Here is a 14389-nt window from a genome sequence, read left to right as displayed (position 1 = left end):
TCTCTCTCTCGCGAGCCGCCCCCGCGCTAAGAGGGTCGCACTCCTCGCCCGCGTCGGTTAAAGAGATCGGCTACCGCCACCCCTAACCGCCTCCGAACCCTTATTTATTAGGCCGCCGCATATGAAATGTTGTTTCGCTCTCGATAACCGACCCGATAACCCGTGTAAACTCGCGCCTTCGATCTCCTCGAGATATTTACCCCGAATCTTTGTTCGATCGCGATACGCTTAACCCTTTACGGATCCTTTCCGGCACTCGACACGTTGGCGATCATTAAAATTATTTAATCGAACTGAAACTGAAAAGCTCGCTGGTCGAGGAATTTTATGCATTTATGAGATAGATGGATATTGTTAAGACGTTGGAACAATTTGAACAGATCGCTATGTCATTTTTAACTTATTATTATTATTTTATTATTATTATTACAACATATTTTTTGTTATTACTACAACAACTTTTGTTATTATTACATTACATTATCCTGTACAATTGCTAGCCGCATATTGAGATCCGCGGTCTAATTGTTTCTCGGTCTCTTCAGTTTTCTTGTTATTGTTCTTTACTTATTATTATTTTGTATTCATCATTATTTTTTACTTGTTATCGTTTACCGGTTAAAGAAAAAGAAATGTTGGCGACCAGAACGCATTTATTCAAGAAATAGGCTCAACAGTCAATGTATTAAAAAGCAATGACATTTTTTAAATTAGATTGAACGACTTGAATTTTTCGGCGATGTTAGTGTGACTAATTTATTGTAAACTGATTAATATATTTCTTTTGAATTTTGTTATTACTTGGAATGACAAAAAACTAAGAAACTCTTGTTTATTAACTCTTTTATCTCAGCCTACAACCAAAATTTAAAAAACTCATTTTACAGAACTCGGCTAATTAGTTGTAAATTGTTTTCCATCTCCCATATTTAATATCTCCAAATTCAATATCTCATATACTACAATTGCAATTACATTTACAAATGTTGTTACAAAAATGAATCTGGTTACCTACGCTGTGTTAACAAGACATTGAAAACTACGATAAAATTGAACACAAATATGAGATTTCGATGAGAAAATATTTGTTCCCGCTTCTGGGCGCTATACGGTCCATAGCGGAGCGCAATGTTCCGCGGGAAACGATTTTTCCAGGACCGAAAGCGGGAAAACAGTTGGAGGCGATGGCTCGAGTGGACAGAGCCATGCTTCGACGGAGCTACTAAAAGGTGGCCCGTCAGTTTCCCCGGGAACTTTGAAATTAACCGATACCCCAAAGTTTTCGATGCTCCGGACAAAAACTGCTCGGGACGACTTCGCAGCCCGATAACTGAGCGCTGTTATAGTTTCTACGGCTTCTCCGGGAGATCGATAAATATCAATTATAGAGAGACAGGACGAGCCGGGCCGGGCCGGGCCGAGTTGCGGGTCAAAGCGGCTGAAATATTAAAAGCGAAACCGGATCGGCTGCAATTTAGATGACTCGGCCGGATTCGAAAGTTCGGGCTTTACGGACCAGCGAAAATACTTTTAACCGGTCGCTGCCATAAACGTCGAATCTCTTCCGAGGATTGGTCGATGAAATGCTTCGCCGTGAATACGTTCCTCCTTCGGCGTGACGCTTGCTAAACTGTATAATTTGTATAAATTATGTAAATGAATTTTGAAAACATGTAATCGCTGTATTGCAAAAGATTACCGTACTACAGTGATTATAATTGGCGACAGTGATTATAAAAATCACTCGAATTCGATCCATCATTCGCTGCATCGGAAGTAGCAACAAATATTTTCTCATCGAAATCTCATATTTGTGACCAATTTTATCGTATTTTACAATATCTGAATTAACACAAAATAGGTAACAAAATTCAGTTTTTAACAACACTTATAAATGTAATTGCAATTACAGGATATTAAATATCGGATATGAAGATATTAAATATGGAAGATGGAAAACAATTTACGACTAATTAGCAACTAAATATGAATTATCTTTAGGATTTATTACGGATTCCGATGAAATTTTCAGTATGCGTATAAGAGTTCCATAAAATGTATTTTTTAAATTTTAGTTATATACTCAGATAAAAGAGTTAGCAAACAAGAGTTTTTTTAGTTTTCTTTTTTGTCATTTCAAGTAATAACAAAATTTAAAAAAGTATTTTAGTCAGTTTGTCACTCAAATGTTCGGTCAACTGCCTGCTACTTTCTATCGTTTTCGGGTGTCTTTTGACCCATGACGTGCTTCATGATTCGTTGCGACGCAATTGCAACATATTTATGAAACGTTTGAGTCGAGAGAATTTTTCTCCGGCGACATAACCTCGAAAATCGGATGACACAGAATGCCAAGATTTCAGGATCCTGGGAATTACGTTGCCCGGTATTTCCATTGTCCCTCCCGAAGTAAAATTTGCCGTGAAAACCACCATCTTCGTATTATTAATGGTTTTATAATTCCCAAAAATAAGTCCGGTTTACTTCGGTTTACTTTAAGTATAAGTATTCCACCGCCTTCCACATTTAAGAGGCTCTCCATACTAAATTTCTAAAGGGTCCTCCCGGGTCTTATCCCCACTAAAGGTCGACCGGGCGACATCCTGAAGGAGCAATTAAAATAAACGCGATGCCGGGACGGTGGTTCCCGAGTCACCCAAAGACGGAGAGCCAATTTTCACGAGCGCCTTATAGACGTTCCCCAAGATGCGACGTTGTAACTCGCGCCAATAGTTTCCCGATAGAGATCATTTCTACTTAAATTATTATTACGCCGTCGTCGTGTTCATTACAGTTTGTTAATTTACTTTTCCAGGTAAACCGGAGCCCGTAGTGCGGTGGCTCGTTAACGGCGAAGTCAAGGACGAGGAGTACGAGAAGAACGCTGGCGACGTCATAGAGAACAGGTGCGTTTCGATCGGCCCCCGTCAGATCTGAGTAAAAAATATGTCAAAATGTATTCGAAATACGGCAAATTCTCTCAAATCGTCCCTCAGCTTGTAAACAAAAATGGACAACTTGGGGAGAGAAGATACGATTGATCGAGTTAAATTTAAAAAACGAGCCGTGTGCGAAATAATATTTCAAGATTTATTTTGACGATACATTGGGAGTAGTCATTTACTTTGTTGCAAAGCAAATTATTAATTGAAATTGTATTTTCTTACGATGTACTGGAGATGATTATTTGAACTAGTATATTTCACGTGTATCTTCTATTTGAAATTCTATTTAGTACGATTTGTATTTCTGAGAGAAAATCAACCTATAGAAAAATAAGCTTCTTCTTACATTTATCTGAATTAATTAATGTGATGAAATGACCTCGAGTCCATTAACCGTACGATCGACGACCGAACGCATCGAGATCTTCGAACTATTCAAAATTCTTGTAACACTTGCCACAAACTGCTGAAAGTTCTCTCTGTAGTTGCCGGCGGAATCGACATTTTGCATTTAATTACGAGCACGGATAGTTCCCCTTGTTCGGCGAAATGGCGCAACGGAGCGAAAATTGGACGTCTTTTCCGACAGGTTGACCCTGCAAGCGATCAGGCGTTCGGACCTGGGGTCGAACTTCACCTGCCAGGCGCGGAACACAGGCTTGATCGAGCCGAAGGTGTCCTCGATCACGCTCGAGCTGAACCGTGAGTAACAATTAACCCCTAGCGATTCCCGTTTGAGCCATTAGCCGCCGCGCGGTGGGAACGGTTAGGTCGGAGGGGGCCCTGGCGAGGGGCGTGGGGCGGAATAAGGGCGCGGGCGACAGGTCGAAGGGTAAACGGAAACGGTCCAATCCCCGAAGGGCCGTGAGCGACGTCGGGCATAGGCGCCGATAAAAGAGGAACGAAATAAAGACGAGAAGTAGATACAAATTCTTATCGCGGCGGCCAACAAATCAGAAGCCTCACCCGGGCCCTATCTTGTCCCGCATTAGCGATAAAATCTACGAGACAGCGAAAGTGGGCCAACATCCTTTGCTCCCTCGCCGCTGTGAATCGCCTTTAAGGGAAGATAAGGCTAGATAAGACGAGAAATATATTAAATCCTGCCTGCAGCCCCACCCGGCTCATCCATCCCACCCTCTCTCTCTCTCTCTCTCTCTCTTTCCCTCTTTCTCTCTCTCTATGTCCCGTTCTCTCTCTCTCTTTCTCTCTTTATCTCCCACCCTCCTCTCTCTGTCTCTCCTTCTCTCTCTCTCTCTCCCATTCTCTCTATCTCTCTGCCTCTCTTTCTGTCTCTTTCTCTATCTCTGTCTCCTTCTCTCTCTCTCCATCCAGAGCTGCTAGAAGCCGAACCCGGAGCAACCTCGAGCTTTCTGAAAATTAGAATTCTTCGTTAGATCGCGACCGCCCCATAACCCGGCACGACGAAACACTAATTTCGAGAGTAAACTGAAAAATTCATAGATTAATTATCTGTCGCACGCCGGTGGCTTCGCCCGCCATGATCAGAAGACGGGGACAGCGACACGCGGATGAGAAACGATTCGCTTAACGCGCGCAAACGTCCGTGCAACACCGTTGCGACATCGCATCGGCTAATCCAGATGGATCTAGATGAATCAATATCATTCTGGGAGGAATCGATAATGTTCTTCCTGATTTTCTCGATGACTTTTTGCCATCTTTTCGGCAACTTCATGATCATATAACAACTTCATTCACTTCGTGCTCGCGTAACTTCTGGTACTTATCAGTAAAAAAACGATCAAAACTCGATCAAGTACGATTCGAAGCTATCGTTATTATTGAAATAACGCCATAAACTTCGCATATCTCTTTGCGAGCTTCGGCCGTTTTCACGTCTTTGTGAAAATAAAAAAGTAAAATGTGTCGAAAATGTTCATTTTTGCACTCCATGTTAAAATTGACGGCAAACTATCAGTTGTAAACGAAACTGCACGGAATTTGTTTCTATAGTAACCTAAACGCGTCAACTACCAAAGCTAAAGACAAAAATAATATAACCTTAACGAAAGAATGACAATACAAACATAACGCTTTCTATTGGTGCAAACCGAAATTACTTTCTTGCCAATCCAATATTTCAACTTAAAAGAACGGAATAACACTCATACTTAAGAAGACACAAAAATTATAACCTTAACAAAAGAATGACAATGCAAACATAACACTGTCTATTGGTGCAAACCGAAATTACTTTCTTGCCAATCCAATATTTCAACTTAAAAGAACGGAATAACACTCATACTTAAGAAGACACAAAAATTATAACCTTAACAAAAGAATGACAATGCAAACATAACACTGTCTATTGGTGCAAACCGAAATTACTTTCTTGCCAATCCAATATTTCAACTTAAAGGAACGGAATAACACTCATACTTAAGAAGACACAAAAATTATAACCTTAAGAAAAGAATGACAATGCAAACATAACACTGTCTATTGGTGCAAACCGAAATTACTTTCTTGCCAATCCAATATTTCAACTTAAAAGAACGGAATAACATTCATACTTAAGAGATTCTTACTAGAAATATCCATTACAAGTTAGAGTCGTCAAAGTAACAGAAAAGGTTAACATCCATTTTCATTGAACCTCTACTCCCCATGATTTCCCTGTTGTTCTAAGAAGCTTTCAGTTTGCTTCCAGCAAGCATCGAAACGTTTCCGACGAATGATTTAATACTAACCGCTAGATGATCGGACTCGTTTCGACGGGTATATACGTGGATTCGTATCGATCATTTGGAGGATCCGTGTTCGGGGGTCTCATTTTGGAGCCGGATCGCCGGGAACTCGTGTCCTCTCTCGGTTCTCGAAATATTTACCGCTGTCCCGTTGATTTTCCGCTTTCTCTTTATCCCCGCCCACGGGATCCGACGAAATTGCCGTTCGGCAAAAAGAAAATACGCGCGCGGCGAACGGTCGATCCCGATCGGTCGAGAGCCGTTCGACCTCTCTCGACCGGCCGTGATTGATCGCCGCTGAATTATCGGTGCTTCCGAGAGTCACGAAAATTTCGACGAAGCGAACAACGAAATTGAAGATCCGTTATTGGCGAACGAGAACACCCATCATAGCGGTGAACGAACGGGCAAAAAAAAAAATCTCCGCGCGTCGCGCGCAGAGATAGCGAAACGGAGGGCGAAAGAGGATGCGACGGGACGGCCGGGCGAAAGGGGAACGGAGACCGAAATATATGCACGGGGTGTCCGATCAGTTCGTGACCAGCTTTTCCCACGTAAACGGCTGACGAGAACGAAATTTGAGCCGGTCAAATAATTCTGTGACTGCGAGGAAGAACGCCGCGAGTCACGTTTTTTTCGCTTTCGAGATATTGTCGCGCAAAGCTCTGATCAGCGGACCACGGATTTCACGCATTTACAGCAAAAGTGGATGAACGAAACACAGAACGATGAGGATTATTGAAGTCTGTTTGATTAGTCGAGTTGAAGTCGACTTGAAGCCGTTTCGATTGGAAATTGTCGAATATATTTCTTTATTCAGACACACACACTGTTATAAAAGTTGCGAAAAATTCAAATAAATTCCATCTTGTAATTCTTATAAGGCAAGATTTGTTAGCCGCTTTTAGGCCTTGGTAAGTTTAGTGTTAAAAATACCACAGCATTGCGTTCACATCAGCGGTTCACCGATCGCTAATTTATTTATTTATTGAATGCGTACAGCTACCCGTTAGCTATAAAACCACAAAAAGGAAATTAAAATACAAAAGTTTAGAATGAGTTGATGCAGAGTTAAATAAAACACTATCTCAGATTGCATAACTTTTCGCGTCTGTACAAATTGTTTTCACGTTCAATTTTCTAATAATTACGTAAATCCTATATACTTCATTTATGGGTCGGACAAATTCTTTTTATGAAACTTGAACGCAGAATTTTTAGCACAGTCTGTTAAATGAGTCAAAATCGTTTCGTGTCTACAAGATTGAGAAGTGTTACAGATGCAATATCTACGATAATTCTCGTCTTCATCATTGTTAAAATATGAAATAAATTGTTCTGATTTCGTCCGATTTTTACGTGTTCGTTTCCGTAACAGTCAACGCGTTGCTGCATTAACTGCAAGTATTTTCGTAACCGCGACTTGCGGCGTTTCTTTTCGGACAGCCACCGAATTAAAAGGCTCGATATTTAAAGCCCGTTCTCCATCGCAGTTTGCAAATTAGGAAATAAAGTAAAAGGGCAGTAAAAGTTTGAAGGGTCGATTTTAGCTTCTTCGGGAGCAAACAAAATGTACACGCTGCAGGTGTCCCCGAAGTTTCATAGTTTCGTGATTCTCCGGGCGGAGGTTTCTGCTTCGCGAAGCTCCGTAAGATCAGCGAAGTTTCTCCGGCCGAAAAGCTATGGGAATTTAGTAAATTTCCATTACGAGCGGGACGCTTGTATCCCGACGAAGCTCTGACACACCCTGTGCATATAGAGAGAGAAAAAGGGAGATAAAGAGAGAGAGAGAGAGAGAGAGAGAGAGAGCTGTGGGGAGAGGGAACCGGAAAGAGAGGAGCTGAAAAAGCGACGGTCGGCCGAAAAGAGGCGAGGGGCAGAGAGGATTGATCGATGCTCGCTCTTTGATTTTCGCGACCTGCGCCAAGTGACCATGCATCCAACGTGTATTCATCTCATGGCCGGCGGAACAAAAAACAGAAGAGAAATTAAAAAACCCTCTGAGCGGTGACGAGGCGAACCGCTGCCAGCGCGCCGGAGGGACCGACGAGAGATTGCGGATAATCGAAAAGGCCGGCGATTCCGAAAATCCGGGAAAATCAAATATTTGGGGGAGGGGGGGAGGGGGCGCGCGCGATCCCGGTACCGACGCGGCATTCGTTCGTTTAAAAACTTGTGACGCGCGATGCGATCGGAATCTGCGATCGGGAGATCGAAGCCGCGTTTCGCTCCAAGAGTGCCGCCGCGCCGCGCCGCGCTGGGCTCGTTAACATAAAATCGAAAAGCGATTTTCAGCCGGCCCTAACCTAACGAGGCCGAACGATACGAATAAACGAACGAAAACGGGCCGACCGGAAGGAATCGCCCGCGCTGAAAGAACGAACGAGAAAAATATCGAAATTCTTTATCGACGAGCCGATTCGACGCGTACTAACGGCGCACGGTGGTACCTTTTCCCAAAAAGCTGACCAAAACAAGATTCTCGTATGTATGGCAGCAAAAAATGATTTAATTCGATAATACATAGTGTAAATTACGTTGAAGATTTAGGAGGCACAGAAAATATTGATGTTGTTCCTGTAGGAGTTTAATTTTGTTAAAACAATATTTATTTATTTATTTATCTATTCATTCATTCATTTATTTAGTTATTTGTTTACGAGCTTCAATTTCCGTGTAGACAATCTCGCACAGAAATAAAAATGTAAGAAATATTTCTATAAAACACGTAAAACAAGATAGCAGACGTACGCGATAATTATAAACTCGCGTAAATTATGTAAATTGTAATTTTCAGCATGTAGACTAATCGAGGCCTGAAAAATACATTGTTCGAATTTGATATGCAACATAAAATTTTACATGCAGAGATAAAAAGGTTGAATAACGTGATATTTAAAATATTTGTTGTCATTTCACCCAATTTATATTTTATTTATTTATATTTTTATACTGTCAAATTGGATATTATTTCCATTCTGTATTAAAAGATATAAGTTGTGCTACACAGAGAGAGAGAGAGAGGAGAGAGAGAGAGAGACCGGTCATTTAAAATAAAGACTCACATGAAGACCGGTGTTAAAAAAGTGTCTACATATACAGTTGCTGCCTTCAATATTATATTTTAATAACATTTTTCAAACTAGACTCAACAATTCGAATTTTTTTTAGATGATAGAGGTTGCTGTTGTTTGCAATGACGAAAGAAAATAAAAAGTTCTCGTTTCGTAACCTTTTCATCTGAGCCTATAACGAAAATTCCAAAAATATGCATTTCGTAGATATCTCGGTAAGTAATACGCATGCTGAAAATTTCACAGAAATCTCGAGAAAACAGTGTTAATGCCCAGTTAAAGACAAACGAGTTGTTCGGGTGAGACCAGTTTTAAATGCCCCGCCCTCTAGATTTCTGGAGATCGTTCGACCACGCGTTTCCACGATCAGCAACAATTCGCGCGGAATGCAAATTTCGGAAAATCGCGGAGAAGCTGAACGATCTAAAAAAGAACTGCGAACGGTGCTACAGTTACGCTGTACAATGCGGATACTTCGCGTACCCGAATCGCACGCGTTTTCCGAACATTTAAAGGACACGCGAAAAACCGATTTTTCTGTCTTCTTGCCGGCGGGCAACGGCGTCCTCGTGGTTTTCATATTTCACGCGCGAGCGGATCGTATCTGGCTCGGTATTGGCCAATTCGGGGCGCGGATTTATCGTCCGTCAAAGCGATCGTCGCCTGGCCAGTGGAAACTAGGGGGAAACGGCGTCGTTCCGGGCGTTTACACGCGCCCGGAAAAATCAATGTTTACCGGCGAATGATGATCGTTATCGCGGGCTCGGCGGCCGCAAAGAAATCGTTGAATAATTCGCGAGCTGCTTTCTCCTTCTCCGTTCCTGATACCGGGCCCGAAGGGTTGGGGTGGGAATAGGAGACCGAAAAATAGCAGCAGCGGTTTTTCCGCGGGGGTGGAGCACACGCGAATCACGCAACAAACCAGAAAATGACAAATGACTGGCAATTGATCGATTACTCGCCGGTTTTTCAGCGTCGAATCGGCCGCACACGATTTGCATCGAACTCGCGTCGTACCTGACCCCGCCCCGACCGACGAGTTTGTCCGCCTTAATTATCGGTTCGCTTTAATTATCGCGGCCGATTAGCGTCGTTGGACCGCGTGATTGCCGGACTCGTTGATTCGAGGAAAACGTTGGGCGGGGGAGGGGCGGAGAGGGACAAGGGACCGTATTATATCCGCCGAACAGATCGTCCGTGTGCCGGTAGACGCGACGTGTCCGCGTGTGCGTGCGCGAGTGTATGCGCGAGCCCGTCATCATCGATGACAATGAATTAACCGGCGGTTCGACCTGTTCCCAGTGAAACCGTTGACGGCCTTTATAAGGAGGCCCGGAAAAAAAGGAGTCGGCAACGAGTCCCTGTTGGCTGGCAAACGGTACGACGTCGAGTGCGAGACCACCGGATCGAGGCCTCCCGCGGTCATCACGTGGTACAAGGGAAGGAGAAGACAGCTGAAGCACACCACGGTGAGTGAGCAATACCTTTCTTTGCGAAACAATTAACCCCTTGCACTCGAAGCCGTTTCAACCGTGAATCTAGATCAATTTCTCCGACTTGCTGTATTTCTATTTCGTATGACAAAGTGCATTGCACGCGTACGAAATCGAGTCTTGCGACTCGTGCAACAGTTACACTTTCGACAATTAAGTCACAATTAAGTCTTATTAATACCACAGTCAAGTTAATGCAATTTAAGTCTAAACTACGAATGTATAAAAATTATGTTGGAACGTGATATAACAATTTTAGTGGCGCCTCGGAGTCGCCACTCGGGTGCAAAGGGTTAACGCGTGCCAGGCGCGAGGAACCTGGACATTTGATAATCTCGATAAAGATTGAGATGTTATATGTAATTTTACCAAACCGCGGATTTTTATGCAAAATAAAAATTGTCAGTACTGATTATTCAGCTGCCATTTATTTCCTTTCTTAATAATTTTACAACATTATCTTTAAATTCTTCGATCGCTTCGAATGTATTTAATTTGATCTTCAGTCTTATTGCAAAACTTGTAAAACTACTGTAAAACGTATTTTAAAATAAGCGCGTTAAATAAAAACATGTAAGGGTGGCAGAAGCGGCATGAGTGAAGAGTTTAACGAGTTAAAAGTTTTACCAATTTACATTGGTAGTACATGTGGCAGGGAATGTGTCGAATAAGACATTTTTTTTTTTCAAAAATAGCCAAATAAAAGAATACAAAAATTTATACAAGTGAAGTCAATTATGCTCGAAAACAAGCCAAAGGCGCAGCAATTAGCAGCGATGTGACGAAAGGTCTATTTCCAATCAAATGCAACATTGCAACATCGCACGCCAACAATTGGTCGCCCCACAGTAACCGATCCCACTACACAAGTATGCTTAGGACTTGCATTTACAATTTTATTTAACAATTTTTCTTCAATACATTTGTTAAGGTGCTCATTTTAATCGCGTAAATTTTTCTGCGGACTTTAATGAAACAAAATTTGACGAAAAATATCAATTTATTGTCAGAAACCAGACGATAAAATAACATCATCTACGCTCTGAGTCCAAATGGACCCGAACCTCGTTCTCCGAGCGCTGAAGAACATCGTTCAACCGACCCGCGGAACGAATTTTTGTAGAAAAGACTCAACATCGTAACGATACACGACGAGCGAGTACGATTTTCTGGACAAGCAACGTCCGTTCCAGCCGAAACCGATTATCTTGGCGTGTAAAACCGGCGCTGGTCGGTGTTGTGCGATTCTTTGTCAGCCGGTCTGCTGAAATTCAAAAGGAGAGATCGCGTGTGCTTTTGACGTTAATTGCTCGCGCAGAGCTAGGAAATAATCGTAGAGAACCGTCGGCAAAAAACTTCTCGCCGGTTTTGCCGTCGGTGTAAAAAAGTTTGATAAAAATTTAACAGAATATACTCGCGTACCGCATAGTTGCAGGCTGTAAATTTAAACGTTCGAAAGAAAGAAAAAAAAGGTAGCCGTCATCGCGGAGCGGCGCGGAGCTCGCGAGCGCCCGGCTTTTGAAGTTTCGGGGGCATGCCGGGAAACCGCGGCGGCGGCGGCGGCACAATGCGCCCTTCCGCCGCGAATGTTCTTCGGCTGGCTCGAATTTGGTGTCGCGGCGATTCGATTATCCGCGACAACTTTACGACACGGGGTTCAATTAGCGGGATACTGACGCTGCGGCGGGCGAGGCAGGGAAAAGTGGGGCGAGGCGGGGCGAGGCCGGAGAGAGGCAGGGCCGACTGGATATAACTTGCCGACATCGTCGCCGGCCGAAAATATTCCCCTCGGCAGCGAGCAAGCAGGCGGGTGCGAGCCGGACCATTATACTCGGCCGACTGGAGCCCGATAATCCGGTCGCCTATCGCTTTCTAATTATTAGCGCATCACCTTAACGAAATTTGTCGTGTCCCGGCCGAGGAACAAAAGGCAGCGCGGCATTTAATTAACAGCTAAGCTGCTTATTATAGCCGCGCGTTCGGCCGGTGCTCGTTAATTAACCAGTGCCCGCCCCCCTCTCCCTCCCTGCCTCGCGCCCTGACACCCTTCGCACCATGCTCCACGGATCCCACCCTTCACCCTTCACGCTTCCCGGCCCTGCTCGACCTCCGCGCGGCTCGAGGGCTGGACGCGGACTAGGATGAAATACGGCGACGCGTCCTGACACTAAGGTATTCCAATTTCACTTCCTTTAAATTTAAATCAGACTGCCCCGTCCGTCCGTCCGCCCGTCCCGTGAATTACGCCTGGGTGCATCTGCGCGCGCGAGGCCCGCGATCCAGCGTGCAACCGGTGACGCGAAGTCGCCGCGGGACACCCGCAGAGTTATGCTTCCCTGCAACAGTTTACAACGATCGCCGAAATCCCACCGAATTTCACCGTCCTCGAATCTTTCCGTGTTCCTCCGAGACTTTTGTTCTGCCGATTTCAAATCGGAACTTTCGGCTTTGGTTTCATCCTCTTTCAATCGTGGAACGATCGCGTGAGGTGTTTGACAGTCCAGCCATTTGTTTTTGATCATTGATGTTCGATTGTCTTTTTAGCGAAATGTCAAGTGGTGTCACCTAGCTAGTCGATAGTTGCATCAGTTTTTAATTAGGAGCCACAGTAGCGTGATTTTGTTCTCGGTATTACTTTTACAGGTCGAAATGGCTGGTTCCTGAATGGCTGGTTCCTTTTACAATTCCTGATACTGTAAATATTTACTTGAATAAATAAATGGAATAAGCTTGAAACGAGCACAAAAATTCGATAACCTAATTTTGAAGTGCTGCCAAATATTTTCTCTTCAATGGTTTTATACAATTTTGGTACCGGTGATAGTCGCTACTAAACTAGCTGTATCTCCGACGATTTTAAACATTTTTTCATCAAAAAAATAACGTACACTTCTTCAATACAGACCAAAATCATGCCACAAATCCCGATGCAATAGCGTCTTTATGATTCTTTAAAAAGAATCCCAAATAGCGCCTAAAAACTTGGCCTCTAGAATAGGATAGTTAAATGATAAATGTGCCCCACAGACCCCGTGTGTACGTGTTTCGTGAGTATTTACTGTGTTTTTAGTGTATATTTAATTAAAGTTCACTGTAAAATGAGTCCATGCTCTAAGTGCGCTTTGCCTAAATTTAACGAACTCATCGCATTCGGCCAAAAAGCGGTATCGATCGCGCACCGTATTCACCAGATACGACGCTACAAAAGAGAATTCGCAGGAATTGAAGACTATACGTCGACAAGCAGAGATTTCAAGCTTCGATTAAAAGAAAACGTCGCAATTTAATGATACCTTTTAACGGAGTTACGACTGTTCGAAGATTAACAACTTCTCGTCCAGAAATTAGTGCTGCTTTATTTTTGCTGTTCAGCGTACGCCGAGTATGTTATTCTTTCGTCTGGCACTGCAAACAAGTAAGTAGAGTTCCCTCAAAGTTGCGAAATCGCCGGCAGCATCGTACGCCTTTCTACGGCGTGCGAAATACCTTTTTTTGGCTGAACGTTCGCGGTGGGGAAAATGTTGCAACTATTCTCGTAGTGGAAAGGCAAAAGAGTGCGCCACGCACATTTGCCTCGCAGTGTCGACGAAGGGTGGAAAACTGTTATCCGACCGGTGAAATTATATCTCTCTACTTTTTTCCTGGACACTCTAATTTCCGGCGCTCGAATGTTCTCGCGACGACTGCGAGCGACAACGACGACCCGGTTGAAAGCAAACGGGAGGAATGCTGGGAAGATACGAAAGAGAGAGAGAGAGAGAAAGAGAAAAAGAGGGGAGATAGAAAGAGAGAGAGAGGGCCGCGTAAAGCTCGTTGCGGAATTTCATTTGGAAATATTTATACGGTCTTAAGCGCGCCGATGCGGCGGCGGACAGGGAATAAAGATAATATATCGCGTGATTATACGCGGCTCCGTCGCACAGTTTTCTCGGGGCCGCTAACGAAACGCTTTCTGGCCGGGGCCACGTAATGCGAAGCTCGCGGTGAACGCCTAAAGACAGCCCTCGGATGACTATATAGGATAATCAGGATGGTAATGCGATAGAAGTGGTCTACGTGTTCCGCCGCTCGTAGGATCTGCTTACGTTAATATCTGTCCTCGGCTATGCTCGAGCTCTCCGCGCCTCTCTTAACCAGCCAGCCGGCTAAAGGCAGCTAAAGGTCTC

General features: G+C 43.7%; 1 protein-coding gene across 2 annotated transcripts in view; it reads left to right on the top strand.

Moving 5' to 3' along the window:
* LOC117219237 (kin of IRRE-like protein 1) overlaps positions 1-14389 on the top strand; it is a 690910-nt gene that overhangs the window by 567408 nt on the left and 109113 nt on the right. For both annotated transcript variants that reach the window (XM_033468215.2, XM_033468214.2), the window contains 3 exons: positions 2816-2906; positions 3535-3647; positions 10033-10199. In XM_033468215.2, the coding sequence (XP_033324106.2) occupies positions 2816-2906; positions 3535-3647; positions 10033-10199 (371 nt within the window). The remainder of the gene's footprint in view (positions 1-2815; positions 2907-3534; positions 3648-10032; positions 10200-14389) is intronic.

Source organism: Megalopta genalis, chromosome 2 (genome assembly GCF_051020955.1).
Source record: "Megalopta genalis isolate 19385.01 chromosome 2, iyMegGena1_principal, whole genome shotgun sequence".
Lineage (NCBI taxonomy): Eukaryota > Metazoa > Arthropoda > Insecta > Hymenoptera > Halictidae > Megalopta > Megalopta genalis.
Note: the sequence above shows the minus strand (reverse complement) of the source record. Positions and strands in the feature narration are given on the sequence as shown.